Below are 23,211 nucleotides of genomic sequence, written 5' to 3'. Positions count from 1 at the left end.
TGAACTCTAAGAATTTCCCTTTTCATGGAATAGCAAGAAATACTGGGCTATATTTTCTTTTTTCTTCTTTTGTATTTTTACCTTCTAGTTCTATCTCCTCTATTCTAGATCTGAAAGCAATAGGTCCCTAAATATAAGCTCTAAAATTTAAAATGTATATGTATATATCAGAAATTGCATTTTCCTATCCAGTTATTTTCTCTTTCCCTCCTAAAAAATCCAGACATTGAACAATGTACAAATTACAATGTTCATGTATCCAGTCAAAAAAAAAAACTTCTGAATGTGCCAAAAAGCAAGAAAATGTGATCCACAATCAGGAGAAAAAATGAATCAAGAGAAAGAGAGTCTGTCTGAGATAAATAAGTTGTAGAAGTTGCTGGCAGGCAGTTAAAGCTCTCAGACGTGGTCTCCAGTAGACTGGATTTTCGGTAAAGGGAAAGATTATCTGCGAAATTTCATTCAATAAAAATAAATAAATAAATAAATAAATAAATAAATAAATAAATAAAACACAACTCCACTAGATTTCACATGATCTAAGCTGGAAGGCCTCTCTACACGCTGAATAGAGGTAACTCATCAGGTCCTCCTAACTGGCTGTGTTCAGATTTCCATAAGTTTCCCTTATGGAAAACATAAGGGAATGTGACTGCTTGATTTTTATATATTTCAACAGCGTTGCCAGCCTTGTGCTACCCAAGTGCCTCTGGGGAACCTAATGTGTAAACAATCGGGGACTCTGGAGGTGAAGGACTGAAGACTGGTGGTTCCCTGGTTCAAGTCCCTTTTCTTAAGCAGACCCTGAGGTCCTAATGATTTGAGCTTCCCCTCTGAGCTGACACTCGAGCAGGTCTCGCTCGTTCATGAACCCGAGTGGGTCTCAGATGCAAAGCCTGCCCAGGCTTGGAGGGCTGTGGTCGGCCTAAGAACTCTCAGGGCGGCACCCCCAGAAAGCTACCCTACAGGTCTCTTTCCCGCTCCCTCCCAGCTTGGGAGGAGCCTGCGGAAGGGTGTGGTGGGAGGGGTCAATGCGAGCAAGGGGCGGGGCGGGACCTCGGCGCCGGGGGTGGGGGGCGGGGCTTGACGCGCCTCCGCCCCCCGCCGCGGCCACTGTTCACAGCCCGGGTGCTGATCCGGTCCGAGGCCGCCTAGCCGCCTCAGAGTGCGCCCAGGGTCCCGGTCCCGAGGCGCGGGCCCTCCCGGAAGCCTCCAGAAAGGACAAGGAGCGGCGCCCGGCCCGGCTGGCTATGCCTCTCGTTGCTGCGGTTCCCGCCGACGACCGCGCGCCCGCGGCCTCAGGGGCGCAGCCCGGCCCCGGGGAGGCCGCGCTGTGAGGCGCCAGGGCCTAGCGGCCGCCGCGGTCGCGCCGGAGGGGCACGGGGCCCGCGCTCGCCCGCCTTCCTCGCGCTCTGCGGCCCCGCCTCGGCTCGCGGCCTCAGCCGCCGGCCGCCATGGCCTTCGCCGCCGGGGAGAGCGCGGGCTCGGGGCGCAGGCGGCCGCCGCGGCACCGGGCGCTGCGCGGGCTGCTGCTGCTCTGCCTGTGGCTGCCGAGCGGCGGCGCGGCCGGGCCGCCCTCCGCGCCGCTGTCCGAACTGCACGCGCAGCTGTCGGGAGTGGAGCAACTGCTGGAGGAGTTCCGTCGGCAGCTGCAGCAGGAGCGGCCGCAGGAGGAGCTGGAGCTGGAGCTGCGCGCGGGCGGCGGTCCCCAGGAGGGCTGCCCGGGCCCGGGCGGCGGCGGCTACAGCGCCATGCCGGACGCCATCATCCGCACCAAGGACTCCCTCGCGGCCGGCGCCAGCTTCCTGACCGCGCCGGCGGCCGTGCGGGACTGGCGGCAGTGCGTGGCGGCCTGCTGCTCGGAGCCGCGCTGCTCCGTGGCCGTGGTGGAGCTGCCCCGGCGGCCCGCGCCCCCCGCCGCCGCGCTCGGCTGCTACCTCTTCAACTGCACCGCCCGCGGCCGCAGCGTTTGCAAGTTCGCGCTGCACCGCGGCTACAGCAGCTACAGCCTGAGCCGCGCCCTGCAGGGCGCGCAGGAAGTCCCGGACGCCTCGCCTCCCATGGGTGAGCACTCCGCGGGAGGAGGCTGGGTCAGACCTCTTGGGTGCGGCCGCCCTCGCACCTGTTGGGTGGCTGCGTCCGGGAGACCCGCTTAGGCAGTACAGCCAAGTGAGAAATGGAACAGCTTCGTTCCGAGTTATTTTAGTTCGCGGGCCTCCAGAGGAGTGGCTGTGATTTGTCTTATGGATGGTTTCTGAGAAACCTTAGTAGATTGGGCAGAAGAGGGCACCGTGGGCTGCTTCTGGAATTTTTCTAGGCTCGGGGAGGGAGGCTGACCTGAGAGGATTCACAGAAATTCGATTTAAAGGAGGAGAAAAGCTCGAAGGGGGGGGGGGGGAGTTTATTTTAGGCCCAGAGGTTTTTTGTAAGTCATGGTTTGTGTCAAGTAATTACAAGAGCAAAATTTAATTAGATGCCGGCTTGCTCATAGCACACCCGTTTCTTAGCTTGGTTCTCACGACTCATGATTCCGTGTGTAGTGATTTTCATTAGACAAAAATGGGAAGGGGAAACTTGGTGTCAGGTATTTTTGAAGTGGATCCAACTGATTCTCATGAACTACAGATCCCTTTTGTAAAGAGGGAAAAGAAGGGATTTGATTTTAGTTGAGGATAAGAAAGTTTAAGGCATGTCCCTTTTTAAAAAGGGCTAATAATGATGCTTTTCATTCTATAGTTTTACTTCCTGCCCATGTTCTGAATGAGAGTCAAGGCATATACAGAAGGCACAAGAAAAATTGTAGCCTTTGGAGATTAAGGCCGTTGAGGGAATAAAACCTTGATTGGGCCCACGTGTGGTTCACTGTGTGTTTGATTCCACTCTGTTGCTCTTTGATTTATAATAACATAAGAAGGATATCATAGCAAGACTGGGCGGGGGGCGGGGTAGCCTCAGCTGCTTTGGAAATCTGGAGTCTCCCAAGACCTGAAGGTCCAAAGACAAGGGTCTGGGAAACCATATCCACAATGGCCCACCTCCCTACCCACCTGCACCTCAGAGAAAGCTCAGAACCCGTGTTGGGGTAGCAGACATCAAAGGTCACCCTGTGACTGCTCAGCCTTGAGGCAGACATTGGGAAGAACACCAAAGTGTTCTCCCTGAAGTGGAGGCAGGAAGCACTTTCACTTGGACCCCCACCACCATCACTGAGCCTGCCCCATGGTGTTATACATCCTTCCTCTTGACTCAAACACAGACCAAAAAATCCCAGCAGCAAAGAAACAAAATGCCTTTCCCTTGTTCTCAATGCACATCTGGAAAAAAACCAACATCGCCACAGGAAGCTTTCTTATAAGCCGGGGGATAACAGAAGGAAAACAAGGAATATGCTCGTGGAAATTAAAAAAAAAAAAAAAAGTTAGGTTTACTAAGTAGAAGTTTCCGAATTTGGGAATTCAATTATATAGATGGTCAGGGGTGAATACAGGTGACTGCAGGGTTTGGTCCTCATTCTGGAAAACACTGTCATGCTCACACTTCATATCCCCAGCAACATGGAAACTAGAAGGGTGTGCATAGCTCAGGCCCCAAGGCACCCTCATTCTCTGCAGCTAGGGCAAAGTTTACCTGCCCACATGCCCTGTGTTTGCCCTGCCCAGATGCTTAACCGTTTGAAGTTCTTTATGCTTCCGAAACTTCTAAGTTTTTCCTTCTTGAATTGTCTCTTTTTTTCGGACTTTTTAAAAAAGTTTATTTTGAGAGAGAGCACGCGTGAGTGTGGGAGGGGCAGAGACAAAGGGAGAGAGAGAATCCCAAGCAGGCTCCATACTGTCAGCTCAGAGCCCGATGTGGGGCTTGATCTTACCACCTGTGAGATTATGACCTGGGCCGAAATCAAGAGTCAGCTGCTTAACCGACTGAACCGCCCAGGCATCCCTTTTTCTGACTTTTGTGAGCATACAGAGTTGGAAGCCAAAGGAGCATGAAAATGGTTTAGAAAAGCTCTTACAGAGAATTTGTTGGGAGGCCATGTGAGGTGAGTCAAAACGTCATGAAATGGTGAGGGGGTGGTTGGGATGGGGTGGCGCAAATTTATAGCAGAATCCATCAGCTGTGTTTGTTGCTGATTGAGTTTGGTATTAGGCATTATTATAAGTCCTTAGACACAGGAACTCATTCTCCTCACAACAGCCAAAGATCTGGGTTCTGTTATAATCTCTAGTGTACTGGAAGGCTTGGGGAGAGAAAGTAACTTGCCCAAAGTCTCGATGCTTGTAAATGTGGAGCTGCGTCATGCAAGTGTCACGCAGGAAATATGTGGCAGAGACAATTAAAATAGTCATTCGTTCTTCTGGAATAGTTTTTGTAGGAAAGTGATCCATGCTAAAGAAAAAGGAGCAAAAATATTTATTGTGGCATTATTTATAATGGTGAAAAAAATTGATAACAAAGTAGATGTCTAATACGAGAGGTTAAAAACCAAAATGGATGGGGCACGTAGATGCCTCAGTCAGTTAAGCATCTGACTTCAGCTCAGGTCATGATCTCACGGTTCATGGGTTGGAGCCTTGCATCGGGCTCTGGGCGGACAGCTCAGAGCCTGGAGCCTACTTTGGATTCTGCGTCTCCCTCTCTTTTTCTGCCCCTCCCCCACTCATGCTCTGTCTCTCTCTCTTTTCCTCTCTCTCTCTGTCTCTCAAAAATAAACATTAAAAATATTTTTAAAAAATCAAAATGGCAACTGTGAAGTTTATATAGTAACATGGGCAATAATAGGATATATGAATAAATATTAATAAATAGAACCTATTAATAAGTTAGGTTAATTCAGGATGTAAATTTACATTTCCTGTAACTGGAATACACTTTGGGTACCCCCACAGTATACTTGGAAAGATCTGGGCAGACATCAGAACTGACAGATTTATCATTTGTATCATCTTAGGCAACTTAGCCTCTAAATCATTCCTTGAGTCTGATGCAGCTGATAATACCTACCTCAGAGACTCATGAGAGTTGAGTGACATTATGGCTTACGAGCACTTAGCACTTATGCCACCCAATAAATGGCACCTCTTATTATCATCAGCTCGTATAGAGAAAGACTATAACAGTACACACTAAAAATGATGATAATCAGATTGGGGTTATGAATAATTCTTTCCTGAAGTGTTACAATTAAGAACACACAATGAAAAAAGAAACCACAAAAACCAATCAACCAGCCTCATGGATTTTGACACATAGTATCTAAGCCTCTTCCCTTAGTCTGGCGTGACTTCTGTATCCTGACTTCAAGAGTCCTTTCTAATTCCTCAACCTCCGCTATATCATTTGTGCCCACACAGTACAGATCCAGATTCCAGAACCTCCTCCTTGTCCTTAAGGCTCTGTTTACAGCAGTGTGTTGTAAATCAGATTAGTTAACTGAACAGTAATATTATTCTTACCTGTATAAAATGCCACCTCGATAGGCTTCATCAAAATTGGTATGAGTCTTATTTCGCCTCCGTAGATCTTACCAAGTGTGTCTGGTTTTCGAAAGAAATCAATGCTTCCAGAGTACTTAGCATTGCTTTATTATATCTTGATGATGAAAAATGCAGATTTACCTTTGTCATGTTCTTTATCAGCAAGTCAAATATTTTTAAAAAATTTTTAATGTTGTTATTTATTTTTGAGAGAGAGAGAGAGAGAGAGAGTGCGCGAGTTGGGCAGTGGCAGAGGGAGAGAGGGAGACACAGAATCTGAAGCAGGCTCCAGGCTCTGAGCTGTCAGAACAGAGCCTGATGCAGGGCTTGAACTCGTGAACCACGAGATCATGACCTGAGCTGAAGTCAGATGCTTAACCAACTGAGCCACCCAAGCGACCCATCAAGTCAAATAGTTTTTAAATGATAGCACACTCCTTTCCTCTTCTTGTTGTCACTTGTTTATTTTTAAGGCCTGTTTCTGGGTAGATAAGCTCTGGCTTATTTTGAAATGCATTATGCAGTGTAACTTTCCTGGACTTGAACTGATGAAGAAATGCATCTCTCTTATTTCAGTTACAATAGTGATCAATGTAGAGGATATGAGGATTTCATTGTGCTTATAAATGGTATCTTAAAGCTTACCTAAAGAAAAGTGAACAACTAAAACAATGATTTTTTTTTTTCTTCCAGGAGGGGTAGAATTAATTAGTTTTGTAATATGTGGGGTATTTCAGAACTTACCTGATTTTTCCATCTTAAGTCTTTGTGGTTACATCTTTGAGGGCATAAAAATATATTAAAGCATTCATTGTTTATATCCTATAGGTTTAGTTTACTTGTAAACAATACTTTAAAAATAAATTTTCATGCAAATAGCTGCTAATTATAAGGTATTACTGCAAATTATAAGATGCTTTCCAGATTTATCAAGTGGTAAACTACTGTGTGAAAAGCAATGAAAACTTCCAGAACCAAAAGAAATATCTGTGTAACACTGTGTAAAATGGCCTGTTAGTAATGAAATTGTCACCTCTCTCCTTACCTGGGAGAAGCAGAATAGACATAAGACACTGGGTCTTTGCTCAGAGGTGAAAAAAGGCAGAACAAATTTCTTCTTAGGCAAAGGTTGCTTGTGTGGCTTATTTAAATCTGAGTTATTAGTCCTCATTCTTTTAAATGACTATAGAAATGGGACTCTTCTCAATAGACAAATGTAACCATTGGCAATAGCAAATGTGCTTATGCCCTGTAAACATGCTCATAAAAAAAAGTCATCTCTTTTTGAGATAACCAGCAGCGTTCTTATTCAGAACAGCCACAGCTCTGAGAGCTGCCCGCCCCTTACAGAAATTCTGTTTCTGGGTATTGGGAGGATCAGTAGAGTAGAAGATAGGACTGGACGAGCAGGTCTCTGAACATCTGAAAAGTCATGGTAACTTGTTGAAGGGTTTTTCTTAAACATGGAAATGACCCAATCAGATTAGAATTTCAGAAAAGTCATTTTAGCTGCAGTGTGTCAAGAGTGACTACCTGTTTTTAACTACTGAGAAACCAATAGGATTGCTGCTAGCCCCAGACCTCAGGCCCTGCGACATCTGAATTGGCTCTTAGACATTTGCTTAGGAAGCAACTGGGCTTTGGAGGAAGAGAGCAGTGCCTCAGCAACATCATTCAGCAGAAGTTAAGGAGGAACAAATCCAGGCCAGCATTTGGACAGAGCTTTGGCACTGGAGTAGGGAGGAAGTAGCAGATACCAAAAAGGATATATTGTAAGAACCTATAGACTTTTTACCGGTAGTGTTACTAAGTTTCTTTAAAATATATCAGGGTGAATGAGTGGCTCAGTTGGTTAAGCGTCGTCCCTTTGATTTTGGCTCAGGTCATGATCTCACGGTCGTGGGATCCACCTACATTGGCTCTGCACTGGGTGTGGGGTCTGCTTAGGATTCTCTCTCCCTCTTCCCCTCTCCCCCACTCACACAGGCATGCTCTCTCCCTCTCTCTCTCTCTCTCTCAAAAAAAAAAAAAAAGAATATATATATATTTATATATGTACATTTGAGTAAGTTTACTAATAAGCTTAAATCAATAAAATATTCATAACTCTGCACCTAGAAATGTTTTCTGTATGCAGCTTCTCCTATCAGTCACAACTGAAGCAGCTACCAGTTATAGATTAGTAGTTAGTGCATGTAGTTAGCCTTAAATTATTTAGTACTATTCCAGATCAAAGGTAAGCACATTTGTTTTGCTATTATACAGAAACTTAGTGTGCCAGCTTCTGTTATAAAAATTAGTTGTTAGAAACTGAATGTTTTCTATTTTCCTAGATGAAAAATTGTTTTCCAGAGAATTGCTAGGTTAAGCTTTATTTTGTGTGAATCTAAGAACTTGCCTTAACTTTCCAAATTTAATATTAGCTTTAAAAAAAATTTTTAATGTTTATTTTTGAGAGAGAGAGAGAGAGAGAACAAGCAGGGGAGGAGCAGAGAGAGAGGGAGACAGAATCTGAAGCAGACTCCAGGTTCTAAGCTGTCAGCAGAGAGCCTGACGCGGGGCTCAAACCCACAAACCATGAGATTATGACCTGAGCCAAATTCGGACACTTAACTGACTGAGCCACCCAGGCACCCCAATTTATTTCCTATATATAGAATACTTTATACCTATTTTAAAAACTTGAGGATGCAGAAAAAAATCTGTATCAGAGGTGGATGTTTTTCAGATGTGTTTCAAAAGTCCTTTTTTTAAAAAAAATTCATTTAATTGAACCTTGAACTTAAATTATTTATGATTTAAATGAAACTTTGACTCTAGAGAGTAAAACTGCTATTCTAGATAGGATGGCCTACTACTTTGTCTTGTACCCACAATTTTGTCCTAGCTATTGCTAATAACTGATTCTCCACACCTTCTCTTCAGCATGTATTAGAGCTAAATTCCATATTCTTAATAAATTGCTATTTTATTATTTATTATATAAAGAGAATACATGAAAATCAATAAGAAAATAGCTTTCAGTTGCTATACATTCTCATACTAGTTGCTTGCTAGACTACATCTATTCTAGCAAACAAGATACTGCTTTAAACAAATTGTAAAAAAATAGGCAGTCATCTCCTGTGAATTATTTATTTTCTTTCACAGAAAAGGATGAGCCTCCACTCAGCAAGGCTGGACAGGATGTGGTTTTGCACCTGCCTACAGATGGAGTGGTTTTGGACGGCCGTGAGAGCACAGACGACCATGCCATAGTCCAGTATGAGTGGACAATGTTGTTGGGTGACCCATCAGTGGACATGAAGGTAATTCATGATGTCATTGTAATGACACCAAATATTTCCATGAGGTGATCTCTCGTAATGTTCTTCCACTCCCGTTTCCAAATTATTTGTAAGCTAGCAGAAGAGCTATAAAATGGAGAAAGCATAAAAGTGGTTGTTGAGGGGCACCTGGGTAACTCAGTCGGTTGAGCATCTGACTTCGGCTCAGGTCATGATCTCACAGTTTGTGGGTTCGAGCCTCATGTCGGGCTTTGTGCTGACAGCTCAGAGCCTGGAGCCTGTTTTGGATTCTGTGTCTCCCTCTCTCTCTGCTCCTCCCAGGCTTATGCTCTGTCTCTGTCTCTCTCTCTCAAAAATAAATAAAAACGTTTTTTAAAAATTTTTTTAAAAAGTGATTGTTGAAAAAGTTGGTTTATTAATATGAACTTACCTTCTACTGAGTAAACAGTGATCCTGATCATTTGTTTTGAAACTTATTCTCATTCTTTTTCTTCTTTCTTTCTTTCTTTCTTTCTTTCTTTCTTTCTTTCTCCCTTTTTGAGAGTGAGAGGTTGGGCGTGAGCAGAGGAGAGGCGTGAGCAGAGAGAGAGAGAGAGAGAGAGAGAGGGAATCTTAAGCAGGCTCCATGCTTAGTGTGGAGCCTGACACAGTGCTCGATCCCATGACCCTGGGATTACGACCTGAGCTGAAATCAAGAGTCAGATGCTCAACTGAATGAGCCACCCCGGCTCCCCGAAGCTTTCTCTTTTTTTGCTAATTTTTGGCAAAACATTTGAAGGGAAAGGACTCATGCTTTGTTTTAATGACTCAGGTTACTTTTTCCTTTTTTTATTTTTATTTCTTTACATTTTTAACATTTTTTTTTTTTTTTACATTTTTTATTTCTTCTTTCCTTAGTTCAAGGTTCAGGCAGAAAATTTAAAAATATAAAACAATATAAAGAGGAAAATAACAATAGAATACATGAATTCTTCACGTGATCCAGAAAGCAACTATCTCACCTAGCAACGAGGCCTGCTTGAGATAACTGAGTTTGTAAGTGAGGTGAAGAGTGACCTCAGACATTCGGGTTTGGGCACACGCAGCACTGGTTTTCCCCCAGACTTATTGGGCTGAGCAGGAATTGCTACAGATGGGAGTGAGTCACTGGCTCAGTGATGGTCTAAACACAAGAGTCTTTCTGTCGTGTTGTGTTTTGTTTTGTTTTGCCTTGTTTGAGCTGTAGATAACATTAGTCTCAGAAGAACAACATAACGACTGGATATTGTGAAATGATCACAACAATAATTCTAGTTAACATCGCATGGTAACACATTTGTTTTTTGTGATCAGGTCACGATCTCACAGTTCGTGGGTATGAGCCCCATATCAGGCTCTGTGCCAACAGCTCAGAGCCTGGAGCCTGCTTTGGATTCTGTGTCTCCCTCTCTATGCCCCTCCCCCACTCGTGTTCTGTCTCTCTGTCTCTCTCAAAAATAAGTAAACATTTAAAAAAAAATGTACTCTCAGTGACTTTCCTTTTTTTAAAAGAATTTTTAAAATTTATTTATTTATTTTGATAAAGTCTGAGACAGAGTTAGTGGCAGAGGGGTAGAGAGAGAGGGGGGGAGAGAATCCCAAGCAGGCTCTGCACTGTAGCACAGAGCCTGAGGTGAGGCTTCAACTCATGAAACTGTGAGATCATAACTGAGTCGAAATCAAGAGTTGGATGCTTAACTGATTGAGCCACCCAGGCGCCCCTACTCTCAGCGACTTTCAAATATACAGTACCGTATTATTAACTATAGCCACCATGTTGTAATTACCTCCCATGACTTATTCATTTTACCACTTTACTCATTTTGCCCAACCTTCACACCTTGCCTCTTGCAACTACCCATCTGTTCTCTGTATATATAAACTCAGTTTTTTCTTTTAATTTTTCTTTAAGTTTATTCATTTATTTTGAGCGGGAGAGAGCAAGAGCACAAGTAGGGGAGGGGCAGAGAGAATGAGAAACAGAATCCCAGGCAAGTTCTGTGCTGTCAGTGCACAGCCCCATGCGGGGCTCGAACTCAGGAACTGCAAGATCATGACCGGAGCCAAGATCAAGAGTAGGATGTTTGACTGCGCCACCAAGGTGCCCCAAACTCATTTTTTTTATGTTTATTTTATTTATTTATATGTACATATTTTTTTTGAGAGAGAGAGAATGCGAGGGAGAGGCAGAGAGAGAGGGAGACAGAGGATCTGAAGCAGGCTCAGCTCTGACAGCAGTGAGCTGGGTGTGGGGCTCGAACTCACTAACCACAAGATCGTGCATGACCTGATCCGAATTTGGATGCTGAACTGCCTAAGCTACCCAGGTGTCCTGGTGTTCAGTTTTTTGTTTAGATTCTACGTATAAGTGAAGTCATAAGGTATTTGTCTTTCTCTGACTTATTTCACTCAGAATAATAACTTCCAGGTCTATCCATGTTGTCACAAATGGCAAAATTCTTTTTTATGGCAGAATATTTGTAGACCACTGTTTTTTTATCCATTCATCCGTCAATGGACGTTTAAGTTATTTCTTTATCTTGGCTATTGTAAATAATGCTGCAGTGAACACGGGGGTGCATATGTCTTTTCAAGTTAGTGTTCTTGCTTCCTTCAAATTAATACCCAGAAATGGAATTGCTGGGTCCATAAAAGGCATCCTGAGTTGTGAGACTAGTCACTTTTTATTAACTCTTTCAAGACCCTTCCTAGATAGCAATATTTCCTGGCTTAGTCAAATAAACTTTGTCCAAACCACTTTAGTTAGAGGAGGCACAAAAAGTCAATACTGGTTTGCTAGAGCTGCCGTAACAAAATACCACAGCCTGGGTGGCTTAACCAACAGAAATTTCGCCCAGGCCTGGAGACTAGAAGTCCGAGATCAAAGTGTCAGCAGGGCTGGCTTCTTCGAAGGCCTCTCTCCTTGACCTGCAGTTAGCTGTCAACTGCTTCCTCTTTCTTCCAGGGTCTTCCCTCTGTGGGGAAGCGCTGATTTTATTCTGTTGGAACAAAACCAAAAACGATAATCAGCTAGTCCTTCAAGACTGATTTAAGTCCATTATTTAGTCAACAATTATATAGTCTTAGACTCGCCCGGACCCTTGGCCAGCATCTTACCCAGCTTCCCACCCATAGAGGAGCCCCCTCCATCACATCCCTTCCAGTGGTCATCCACTCTCTGCCTGATTTTTCCCGAGGTGAAAGCTTACTAGTTCACATCATGTCCTGTGACATCTTCCATCAGCTCTAGTTATTAGGGAAGTGGGATGTGCCTCCTCTTACATCTGTGCCCCGGTGCTGGATCTTCTCTTTGGAAAAGCACTGAACGCATCTTCTTTTTATTCTGTGTATCAGCCACTTAAAATTTTGAAAAAAATGAACGTCGACCACTTGGAATGCTCTTCTCAGAATTCAACACTCTCAGTCTTTCAGATTGTTCCTCATAAGTTGATTTTTCAGATTTCACGTTTACCATTCAGCATCTTCTGGATTTTCTCAAGACTGTTCCATGCCCTTCTTAAAATCTGACACCCCTGTGAATTCCATATGTAAACTGTGGTTCTTCCTGACACAGACTCCTCCTGTGATTCAGGCATTGTCTCTACTTGTATTAATGAAGCTTAATTTATATAAGCTATTTTAGTGGCTGCTTCACACAATAGATTCATGTTGAGTTTTCCATTAGCAGGATTACCTAAAACCTGCTTCATCTTTCCTCATGAACTGCTGTCCTGATAGCCTCCCCATCCCATGTTTGTGTAATTGATTTACTGAACCTGAGTACAGGACCTTGTGTTTATCCTTTTACATCCGAGCCTTTTGGTTTTCATCTACAACAGAAATAATTTTGAACTTTAAGTGTCATCCAGCATATTTATTATCCTCCAATGCATCGTGTCAGCTGCAAAATTAATATCTTTATTGCTTTGATCAGAAAAGGTACATGGACAAGCCATTGATTATACCACTAGAGAGCTCCCTTGAGATGGACCCTGACTGTTAATTGGCACTTCTGGGACATATCTGTTCCAGCAGCTATAAATCTTCCTCCATTATCATCTAGCTTTGTGTATTTGCTATTAAAAGCTTTATTCTATAAGCAATGAATTGCATAGATGAGTGCTGAATAAAAATACTGCTGATGATTCAGTATTAATTTACTGAAGATATTTATGAAGAAGTAACAAAATTAGGCATTCCTTATGGGCTTTTAGGGCTGACTGCTCTGCCATCAAGAGGAAAATGTGGACCAATTCCCCAGCCAAGTGTATAATGTATTGGCAGATGGATGTAAAGTTATAAAACCATAACCCAAGTGACAAAGTTTACAAGAAAAGAGCTATTTGCTACCAAACTGACTATCTTATAATGGTGTACATTGATGAATGCTCTCAAAAGTAAATTCTTACCCTACTATGACTTCATCATAATAAAGGCGCCATTAATTGAGCCCCCTACTCAGCGCCAGGCAGTGTAGACCTATCTGTAATCCTCAGAATAACCTCACAGGAAGGCACATCCCCACCTTGTGGGTGAAAATTGTAATAAAATATGGTGAAAGACTGAAATGGCAAGAGATGACTTAGCGCCTTTCAGTGGAGTGATGGGGGCTGCGGAGCAGATCCTTCAGGGTCGCCATTGGTACATTGTAGAAAACAGAGGGTGGGGCTCTCAGGTCATGACCTCACGGTTTGTGAGATCGACCCCGCTGACAGTGCAGACCCTCCCTGGGATTCTGTCTCTCTCTCTCTCTCTCTCTCTCTCTCTCTCTCTCTCCCTCTCCCTCTCCCTCTCCCTCCCTCCCTCCCATCCTCCCAACCTCTCAAACATTAAAGAAAGAAAAGAAGTGGGAATGCAAATTATTCTTGTCCATTGAAATGCAAATAAATTTTTTCATATAGAGATAAAATTGATTTCTGCCCTGTGGAAAAGTGGATTTCAAGCATGACATTTTAACACCCGAAGGTATTAATCTGTTACTACATGCATTTTGGTGACTAATAGTTACTAACAGCAAACTTGTTTCAGCTTTGCATCTCCTGGCAACTTCACTTAAGTATTCATGACTCCTTGTATCTTCCTATTCTTCAGATTCGCCTTTGAATCTGTGGGATGCTTTATTGGTTTTCTCTTTAATTAGAGAGAGCTAAATAAAATCTTTGATGCAGGTTCATATTAGATTTGTGCGAGATCTTAACACATATTCATACCCGAGAATAAGATACACAGGTATTTTCAAGCCATTGTGGAATTATACTTTGCTTACAATTCACCCAAGTGAGAGGTTTTTATTTTTTTTTTTAATTTTTTTTAACGTTTATTTATTTTTGAGACAGAGAGAGACAGAGCATGAATGGGGGGAGGGGCAGAGAGAGAGGGAGACACAGAATCGGAAGCAGGCTCCAGGCTCTGAGCCATCAGCCCAGAGCCCGAAGTGGGGCTCGAACTCACGGACCGAGAGATCGTGACCCGGGCTGAAGTCGGACGCTTAACCGACTGAGCCACCCAGGCGCCCCATTGTGAGAGGTTTTTAAAAACCTCTGATTTCAGAGTGATTCATTTCCTTCCAAAATTAAATATGTGCATAAGAACAACAACAATGAAGATTTGTGTGAGAGTCATAGGTTAAACATTTTGAGAATTTTCCTTTAACGGTAATTAACATCCTTCAGGGGCCATCCCACGGATCCCTTTCACTTGGGCAGCCTGATTTCACACCCCACAATTTCTTTTCTTAAGTTTATTTTATCTATTAGTCTCTACACAGGTGTGGGGCCCAAACTCACGACCCCGAGATCAAGAGTCAGTGCTCTTCCGACTGAGCCAGCCGGGCACCCCTACACCCCAAAACTTCTGACAGAAAAATTGGGGCTCTCAAGTCAAATTCTTTTTTCTGAGAATGGGATCCAGCCGACTGGAATGTTAATGCAATCCTCCTTCAAGCTGCAAAATGGGGCCCACTTGGAAGGTTGTGAGAATGGGGGCAGAGCAATTATGGGCTAGCATAGTAGAACAATTAAGTTAGAACCCAACGTGGGATACACTTGTTCTTATGCCCCTTGACCATTCTCACCCCTCTAGGGCCCTCACTGGCCAGGCTTTCCACTGGGTGCCTCTTCTGGACTCCTCCTCTCTCCTTCCGTCTTCCCTGTTCTCCATCTGCACAGGCTCCTTAACTCCTTCTCTCATTAGAGAGAAGCTTTGAGTAAAGGCCTGGGGGGGGGGGGGGTCGGGTAGAAGAGTCAGCCCTCCCTTTGTCTTGGAATACCTTAAGACTAGGTTGTAGGACTATCTTTTCACGTCCAAAAGACTCATTCAGATATTCACAAAACAACAAAAACCAACTAGGTCCTTATTGTAAGAGAGGAATTATTTCTGCCAACTTAATAATAAAAAAACTTAGTCTAAGTATTTTTAGTACTTAGCGTGTGTATTCAGTGCTATACTAAGCAGTTTACTTTGACTAAACATATGGGAAAGCTTATGTTCCTGGCTTGGTTTCTTCATTTATGAAAAAAGAATAGGAAAGATGATTGGTCAGAGCGAAGAGTCTACCCGCTGGACTTTAAAGTTACATGTTTTGGGGGCACCTGGGTGGCTCAGTTGGTTGAGCGTCCGACTTCGGCTCAGGTCATGATCTCACAGTCTGTGAGTTCGAGCCCCATGTTGGGCTCTGTGCTGAGGGCTCAGAGCCTGGAGCCTGCTTCGGATTCTGTGTCTCCCTCTCTCTGACCCTCCCCCGTTCATGCTCTCTCTCTCTCTCTCTCTCTCTGTGAAAAATAAATAAACTTAAAAAAAAATTTTTAAAGTTACATGTTTTGGGGTGCCTGGGTGGCTCAGTCGGTTGAGTGTCCAACTTCGGCTCAGGTCATGATCTCGCGGTCCGTGGGTTCGAGCCCCGCGTCGGGCTTTGTGCTGAGAGCTCAGAGCCTGGAGCCTGTTTCTGATTCTGTGTCTTCCTCTCTCTCTGACCCTTCACCATTCATGCTCTCTCTCTGTCTCAAAAATAAATAAACGTTAAAAAAAAAAATTAAAAAAAATAAAATAAAGTTACATGTTTTCTGCCCTTGAACAGGATATTCTATATCTGCTTAACTGAATATTAATCTATAATACAAAATGCAAATACAAAAGGACGCATTTTCTTAAATGCAAAAGGACACATTTTTTTAGGCAGCCCATTAGATGACACTGAGTTCACGATTATTCAATGTAATACATTTTTTTTCAACATAAGACATTTAAATCTGAAGTCAAAAGTAAAATATGACATTTAGGAACAGGATACAGAGTACAAGGATGTTCAAATGATTTTAGAATAACTAAATGATCTTAGAATATCACATGTAACGGAAGTTTATAAAGAATGGATATGGTTTGGGGACTTCTGGGTGGCTCAGTCAGTTGAGCATCCAACTCTTGATTTCTGCTCAAGTCATGATCTCACAGTTTGTGGGATTGAGCCCCATGTCAGGCTCTGTGCTGACAGCACAGTGCCTGCTTGGGGTCCTCTCTCTCCCTCTCTTTGTGTCCCTCCCCTGCTTGCACACATACTCTCTCAAAATAAATGAATAAACTTAAAAAAAAAAAAAAAAGAATGGATATCGCTTACATCAATAACTTCATTATGAAATTAAAACCATTTGCACACTGGCTTGCCTGCTGCACATAATTAATTTTTGAAAATAGATTATCATCTAAATTGGGACCTATTGAGGGGAGGGGGAAAGGAGGTGGTATTCCCAAATCTTTATTTTTATTTATTTATTTATTTTTGAGAGAGCAGAAGTGGGGGAGGAGTGAAGAGAGGGGAACAGAGGATCTGAAGCGGGCTCTGTGCTGACAGCAGCAGGCCTGACATGGGGCTTGAACTCACGAACCATGATATCATGACCTGAGCTGAAGTCGGATGCTCAAGGGAGGTGGTATTCCTAATTACACCAGGACCACAGAGGAAAATTGAAACATGGGTCCTTCTTGATAAAATCCAAGTTTCTTGAGACGGGATGGTCTATGTGGGATCTCCCAATTAGACTCATTTTTAAACCACCCCCAAGAGATAAAAATGGTATTTTATAACTCAACCTTAGAGTAAAGGTTTCCAAGAAAATGAATATAAATAGAAACAAGACTTGACTTTTTGATCATAGGGCAAGAGAGCACAAAATAATTGTTGAATTTCAAATTGCATTCTGTCTCCTTGTATAGGAACCGTTTTGTCACTTACTCCTCCTCAGTCAGATTTCCTGGGATATGATTTGGGTCAGTACTGAAAATGCTCACAAAAGGAATGAATCATTACGTGTTAAGGAGATGACTTAAAAGCCTATTGAAAGATTTTATAAAAATTTAGCAAGGATTTTCAAGACAGCCTGCAGTTGTCAAACCAATACCCAAGTTTCCAGAGGACCTACTGTGGTCTTAAAGATTAAACACTAACTGTGTCCATCGTCTTCTGTTTTCTACATGTCTTCCTTGATGTGTAGAAAGAAATACATAAAATCTGTAATATCACAACAGAATTTATAACACTGAGGAGGGATTTCTTTAGAATTATTTTCAGTGAGGGAAGGAACAATGAGCTGAAGAGGGGTTTTACTGCCCACAGATGCTTCCAGAAGGCCCTGTCTCCCTTCTCATTCCTTGCTCCCTCCCTCCTTCCTTTATTCCTTGATGTTTTCTCCCTTTCTCTCTTAAAGCTTAGAACTGTGACAATACTTACTAGGATTCTAATAATACTTGCTAATTAATTGCTTCTGTCTCTCTCTCTCTTGTTAAGTAATTGACTGCTCAGCTAATCTTTCCAAAAGTGCTCTTACAGCCCCCAGATCTGTATCATCCTTCTTAGCGTGACCAGCAGAACATTGCTCAGCACTCTGGTCTCATACAGATACTGCAAAGAACTGTTATGTGTCGTCTGACAATTTCTTTGCCCCCCATCAAAGGAGATCCTAGGCACACATAACTATTATTATTTCTTGGCTATTGGAGAATTTCTAGTCTTCAGAAAAACAAAATGTAAATCACTTCAATAAAAGTTATCCCAGACATTCTAAGCCTCTGGTGGGAGTGGGCAGAGTGATGGAGAGAAAGCTGTTTCTACATTTAAAAAAGAAAAGAGAAAAATGGTCATTGGGTACCTGAGAAAACTTCGTATCAACTTCATCTATTTCCTTCCTCCTTCAAGTGAGCCAATTTGTCATGAATGAAAGACATCAAACAAGTAAAACTTCTGACAGAGCATCTGCTTGACTATGGTTTTTGAATCCTAGCTCTACTACTTCTTGTGTGGGAGACCTTGGCGGATGATTTAAACCACTTGCAAGATGAAAAGAACAGGAGTCCTTTCAAGGCATTATTATTGTGGTCAAATAAGGTTGTGCAAGTAAGGCCCCCGGAGCAGTGAGCAGCACATAGCAAACATTCAAGCACGATGATACTATTCAATGTATCATGAGATTATTTTTCCTTCCATGGTATTCACACCGCTCCTGATAGTCTTGTCTTACACCCAGCAAGACTGTGTTGCTGCCTGGGTGCTGTTCTTTTAGAGATTCTCCCAAGGAAGCCCAAACCCCAAATACTCCATGTGCTCACCAGCGCACAAAAAGCCTTCAACAGGGAGCAAATACTCACTCCTCAAATGTCTGAAGAGGCAACGCTTCAGACTCTGATCTGAGGCCAGAAAGGACTTTGATAAAAGGAACAATTTTGGGGCGCCTGGGTGGCTCAGTCGGTTGAGCATCCCACTTCAGCTCAGGTCACGATCTCACGGCTCGTGAGTTCGAGCCCTGCGTCAGGCTCTGTGCTGACAGCTTGGAGCCTGGAGCCTGCTTCAGATTCTGGGGCTCCTTCTCTCTCTCTGCCCTCTCCTGCTCATGCTGTCTCTCTCTGTCTCTCAAAAATAAATAAAATAAACATTTAAAAAAAATTTTTTTAATTTAAAACGAGCAGTTTTGACACTGAGAAGGCCAGAGGGCTAGGCGTTGCCTGGGAGTGAGAACAAAAGCAGGAGAAGAGAAGCAAAACATACCACATTCCAAAGAACTGAAACAAGGCTGAACTGCCTCAAAATTTCACCAACATCTGTGCACCTCAGCCCTCCCATTCACCCAAATCTTTGAATAAGGGACAGAAAGTAATGGCAGCCCACGGGGCATTTTCCAGACAGAGACGATTCCCCGTACAGATTTCCTAAGTAACACCTGGGGATAAATTGGTGCCCATGAATGAATATTTCATTGTGGTTTTGAGGATTTCTTTGTAAGTGTCTTGCTTCAAAAATGAAGAATGAAGACAGGAGAAAAAAAACCAGTGAATCCTAGAACTTACCGCTCTGATTAAGGGGGAAGACACTTCAGAGCATGCAAGATGGGGATAGTTCGTACCTGTTGTGTTTCAGCGTCAGCCATGAGCCTATATGTAGCCTGCCCTGACTTAAGTAGGAATTCTTTTTACATTATAGCTCAAGGACTTGAATATTTAATTGCAGTTTTTTTCTTTAAGAAAATTACTTATAATATTACTTATTATATAATTACTTGTAATTATCATTATAAGGAAATGAAAAATAATCTCCCTGGGGAAGAAAAAGTATGTAATTCAGGAAAAATAAATCTGGGTAAACTGAATTAAGAAAGATCTATTCCAGAAAGGGCAGAAGCTTTGAAGTTCTTTGCCTGTTCAGAAACAAACACGCAACTTCCCAGACAATAATTGACAAGCACAGAATCACAGGAGTTGACTGTCAATCTGTGTGCTTCTGGTCAAACGGGGTTTAAACCTGATTTACTGTAATCTACTTTTTTTAGACCATGACAGCTGGCCAGTCTGTATATAAACTGTGCCTGGGTTCTTTCTAAGAAATGGTTCTTGGAATAAGGACCTTGGAAGGCCTGAATCTGCTGACCGAGATGTAGGATTCTGGAATGGCTGTGCATATGGAATTTATAACTAAATGGCCTGGATTCAAACCCAGTTTTGCCAATTCCCTAGCCGGGTGAACCTGGGAAAATTATTCCATTCTTTAAGCTTCAGCTTCCTCAATTGTAAAGAGGATAATACAACCTGATAGAGTTTCAGTAAGGGATGAAAATAGGAAAACGCAAATAAAGCGCTTAGCATATTTCAGAGCATAAAATGAGCATTCCCGGAGGGGCACCTGGGTGGCTCAGTGGGTTGAGCTCTTGGTTTCAGCTCAGGTCATGACCTCACAGTTCATGGGATCAAGCCCCATGTCAGGCTCTGTGCTGACAGCGTAGAGCCTGCTTGGGATTTTCTCTCTTCCTCTCTCTGCCCTTCCCCTGCTCGAGTGTGCACTCTCTCTCTCTCTCTCTCTCTCTCTCTCTCTCTCTCTCCCTCTCAAAATAAATAAATAAACATTTTAAACAATGAGCACTCCAGAGAGGAAAACTATTACAGTTTTATCTAAATACCTTGGGATGTAAATATTGGGCTATTTTGACCAATACATTAACTGAATTACAAACAGAATAGATTCACTCACTTGTATATAAACAAAAAGTTATGAGGGCCTTTCAAAGGCAAGAAGCAAGGGAGTAAGAAACTGTGAAAAACTTGTAGGGAATATTGCCCTCAAGTAACTTGACACTGGTTGACATTAGATATGCACCTAAATAATAAAAATACCAAGTAGAAAGTCGCAAGACTAGGGTGCCTAGTTGGCTCGGTTGAGTGTCCAACTTCAGCTTGGGTCATGATGATCTCGCAGTTCATGAGTTCAAGCCCCACATTGGGCTCGCTGCTGTGAGCTCAGAGCCCGCTTCAAGTCCTCTGTCCCCTTTCTACCCCTTCCCCACTTGCCCTCTCTCACAAGTAAACATTTAAAAAAAAAGTGGCAAGGCTATAAAAGAATGTAGATAAAGTGCTACTGGAGTTCAAAGGAAGGAGAGATTATAATGTCATTAAGAGAAGTCAGAGAGGACTTTGCAGATGAGGGCCCTGTGGTATATGTCTCTATAACCTGAATATTTTGATAATAGGATAGGACTTACAAAAGTCCTATTGACTTGAAAAGATGCACATTGTATGGTGCAAAAATTTTGCACATATCTGAGAGCATTCAAATTCAATGTGTATTCTCTGATATGGTAACTTAGGGCCATAAAATCACTATCCAGTTAAAATGAGAATCAGGTTTGGCTTTACCCAGAGGATAGATAGTTGGCCATTTGCCCAGTGGTCTGTACAATAACATACTTTTTACTTTTCTTTCTAAAAAACAGTACAGAGGAGAGTGCCTGGGTGGCTTAGTCAGTAGAGCAGGAATCTCTTGATCTAGGGGTTGTAAATTCAAGCCCCATGTTGGGTGTAGAGATTACATTAGAGAAAAAAGGAAAGAAAAGAAAAGAGAAGAACAGAAAGAAGAGAAGAAAAGAAAAGAAGGAAAGAAGGATTCAGAGAGATCTTGTCTACACTTGACCCACATCTTGCCAAACCGAGATATCGTATTGATCTTCCCTAGACTCGAAAGGAGAGAAGGGCAGTAAGAGAAGAAACAACAAGGAAGCAGTACTAATCTTTTGTCTGTAAAAACTCTGCATTATGGCCAGATGTCAAGAAAATTGGCTCATGTGCTCAGGGAATGTTGTCCTACTCTTGGTGGGAACAATGAGAACTTTTGTCTTATTCTCTTTCTCCTCTGCCATGTATATTTTTTATCCTGACACTTAGGAAATGTTTGTAAAATCCTTTCCAATGTCAAATAAACATGAGATATGGAAGGATCACCTGGATGCTTGAAGGGAAACCATTCTAAATATTCTAAATACCTGATTTCAAGGAAAGACACCTTTTGTTAACTAAATGAATAAAAAGGCCAAGGAGAGGATATTAACCTGAATAGATCTAAGTTTAAGCTCACCCAGGACTTTGAAGGTTATTACCATGACCTGGATCTGGATCAGTGTTCCCTGCATCAGAGAGGAGGTGCCTAGGAGGGCAGAGAGAGGCATCCACAGCCCAGGTGGACAATTGCCCTCTTAGATAGTGGATGCCTGTCCTTCCAGCCCAGCATTGAAAAGAAACTTCCCGTGGTCCCTGGGTGGCTCAGTCGGGTAAGTGTCTGACTCTTGATTTCAGCCTAGGTCATGATCTCATGGATTGTGAGATTGAGCCCCACATCGGGCCCTGAGGTGAGTGTGCAGAACCTGCTTGGGATTCTGTCTCCTCTCATGTACCTGGGGCAGCAAACCTCTCAGCTGCCGGCTTTCTGCAGTCTTAAGTCTGCAGGCAGACCAGCTGTGACAAAGCTTCTCCCCTCATAGCACCTTACTCCCTTACTCCAGGCTGCAAGGCTCAGTCAACACATTCCAGCATGGCCATCAGCTGCCACCATGTACCCATGTGTTCTAAGTCCCGGAACTAGTGGTCTTATCTATTACACCACTGCGACCTAGGAAGGCCTGCCTGATTCTGAGCCAGAGTTGGAGAGAGTGAGAGTCTGTCACCGGCGGCAACCTTACGGCCTCTTGCCCCTTGCAGTCATTGGTGCCCCTTGGTTCAGCCTCACACTCCTCCGGCCATAGGGAGAGGTTATAACTCACCCTTCCCTTGCAATCATGTGGACAGAGGTGGAAGCGAAAGTTTCCAGAATAAAGGGATACCGGGTCCCAGTCCCACTGGAGTGCAGGTCTCTTGACCCCTGCAGTGACTCAGGCTAGAGACAGGGTGGGCTCAGACCAGGATGGTGACAATGCACATGATGAGAAGCGCTTAAATTCGAGATGTGTTTGGATATGGAATGTGAAAGAAAAGGGGGCTTTTGGTATGACCCTGAGTCCCAAGCCACAGTTTTTGTCTCATTTAAAATTTTCTTCTTTTTTTTAACGTTTATTTATTTTTGAGACAGAGAGAGACAGAGCATGAACAGGGGAGGGGCAGAGAGAGAGGGAGACACAGAATCAGAAGCAGGCTCCAGGCTCTGAGCCGTCAGCCCAGAGCCTGACGCGGGGCTCGAACTCACCGACCGTGAGATCGTGACCTGAGCTGAAGTCGGAGGCTTAACCGACTGAGCCACCCAGGCGCCCCTCATTTTAAATCTCACTCGTCTGAATCTCTGATGTTCTCTCCTTGTTCTCAGACATCGAGAACCCTCTTGCTTCTGAGGATCAGTTGCCTGCTCCAGACTCTCACATTCTCTTGTCATCTTCAGTTTTCTCTCTGCATGCCCTTTAGGTAGTGTTGTAGTTCTCACACAAGTGGACCCCACTTAATAGGAATAAGTTTGATATGCTCTTGTTGTAGTTGGGCCTGAAGATCATGTAACAGTGTGGCGGTGAAAACTGCTTAACATCTCTTTGAAATACACAACGAAGGACTGGCTTGCTTCTTTTTTTTTTCTTTTTTTTTTTTTGGGACAGAGAGAGACAGAGCATGAACGGGGGAGGGGCAGAGAGAGAGGGAGACACAGAATC

At 43.3% G+C, this 23,211-nt stretch overlaps 1 protein-coding gene across 3 annotated transcripts in view; it reads left to right on the top strand.

The window, feature by feature from the left end:
- Positions 1-1,454: 1,454 nt before the first annotated feature.
- Positions 1,455-23,211, top strand: part of LRP11 (LDL receptor related protein 11) — a 54,419-nt gene continuing 32,662 nt past the window's right edge. For all 3 annotated transcript variants that reach the window (XR_006217939.1, XM_007086895.3, XM_042987310.1), the window contains exons 1-2: positions 1,455-2,064; positions 8,622-8,779. Coding sequence is in view for 2 of the 3 variants with exons in the window: in XM_007086895.3 (XP_007086957.2) it covers positions 1,455-2,064; positions 8,622-8,779 (768 nt within the window). In the remaining variant the exon portion in view is untranslated. The remainder of the gene's footprint in view (positions 2,065-8,621; positions 8,780-23,211) is intronic.

Source organism: Panthera tigris, chromosome B2 (assembly GCF_018350195.1).
Source record: "Panthera tigris isolate Pti1 chromosome B2, P.tigris_Pti1_mat1.1, whole genome shotgun sequence".
NCBI classification, from domain to species: Eukaryota; Metazoa; Chordata; class Mammalia; order Carnivora; family Felidae; genus Panthera; species Panthera tigris.
The sequence above is the reverse complement of the archived record's forward strand: the minus strand, read 5'-3'. Positions and strand labels throughout refer to the sequence as shown.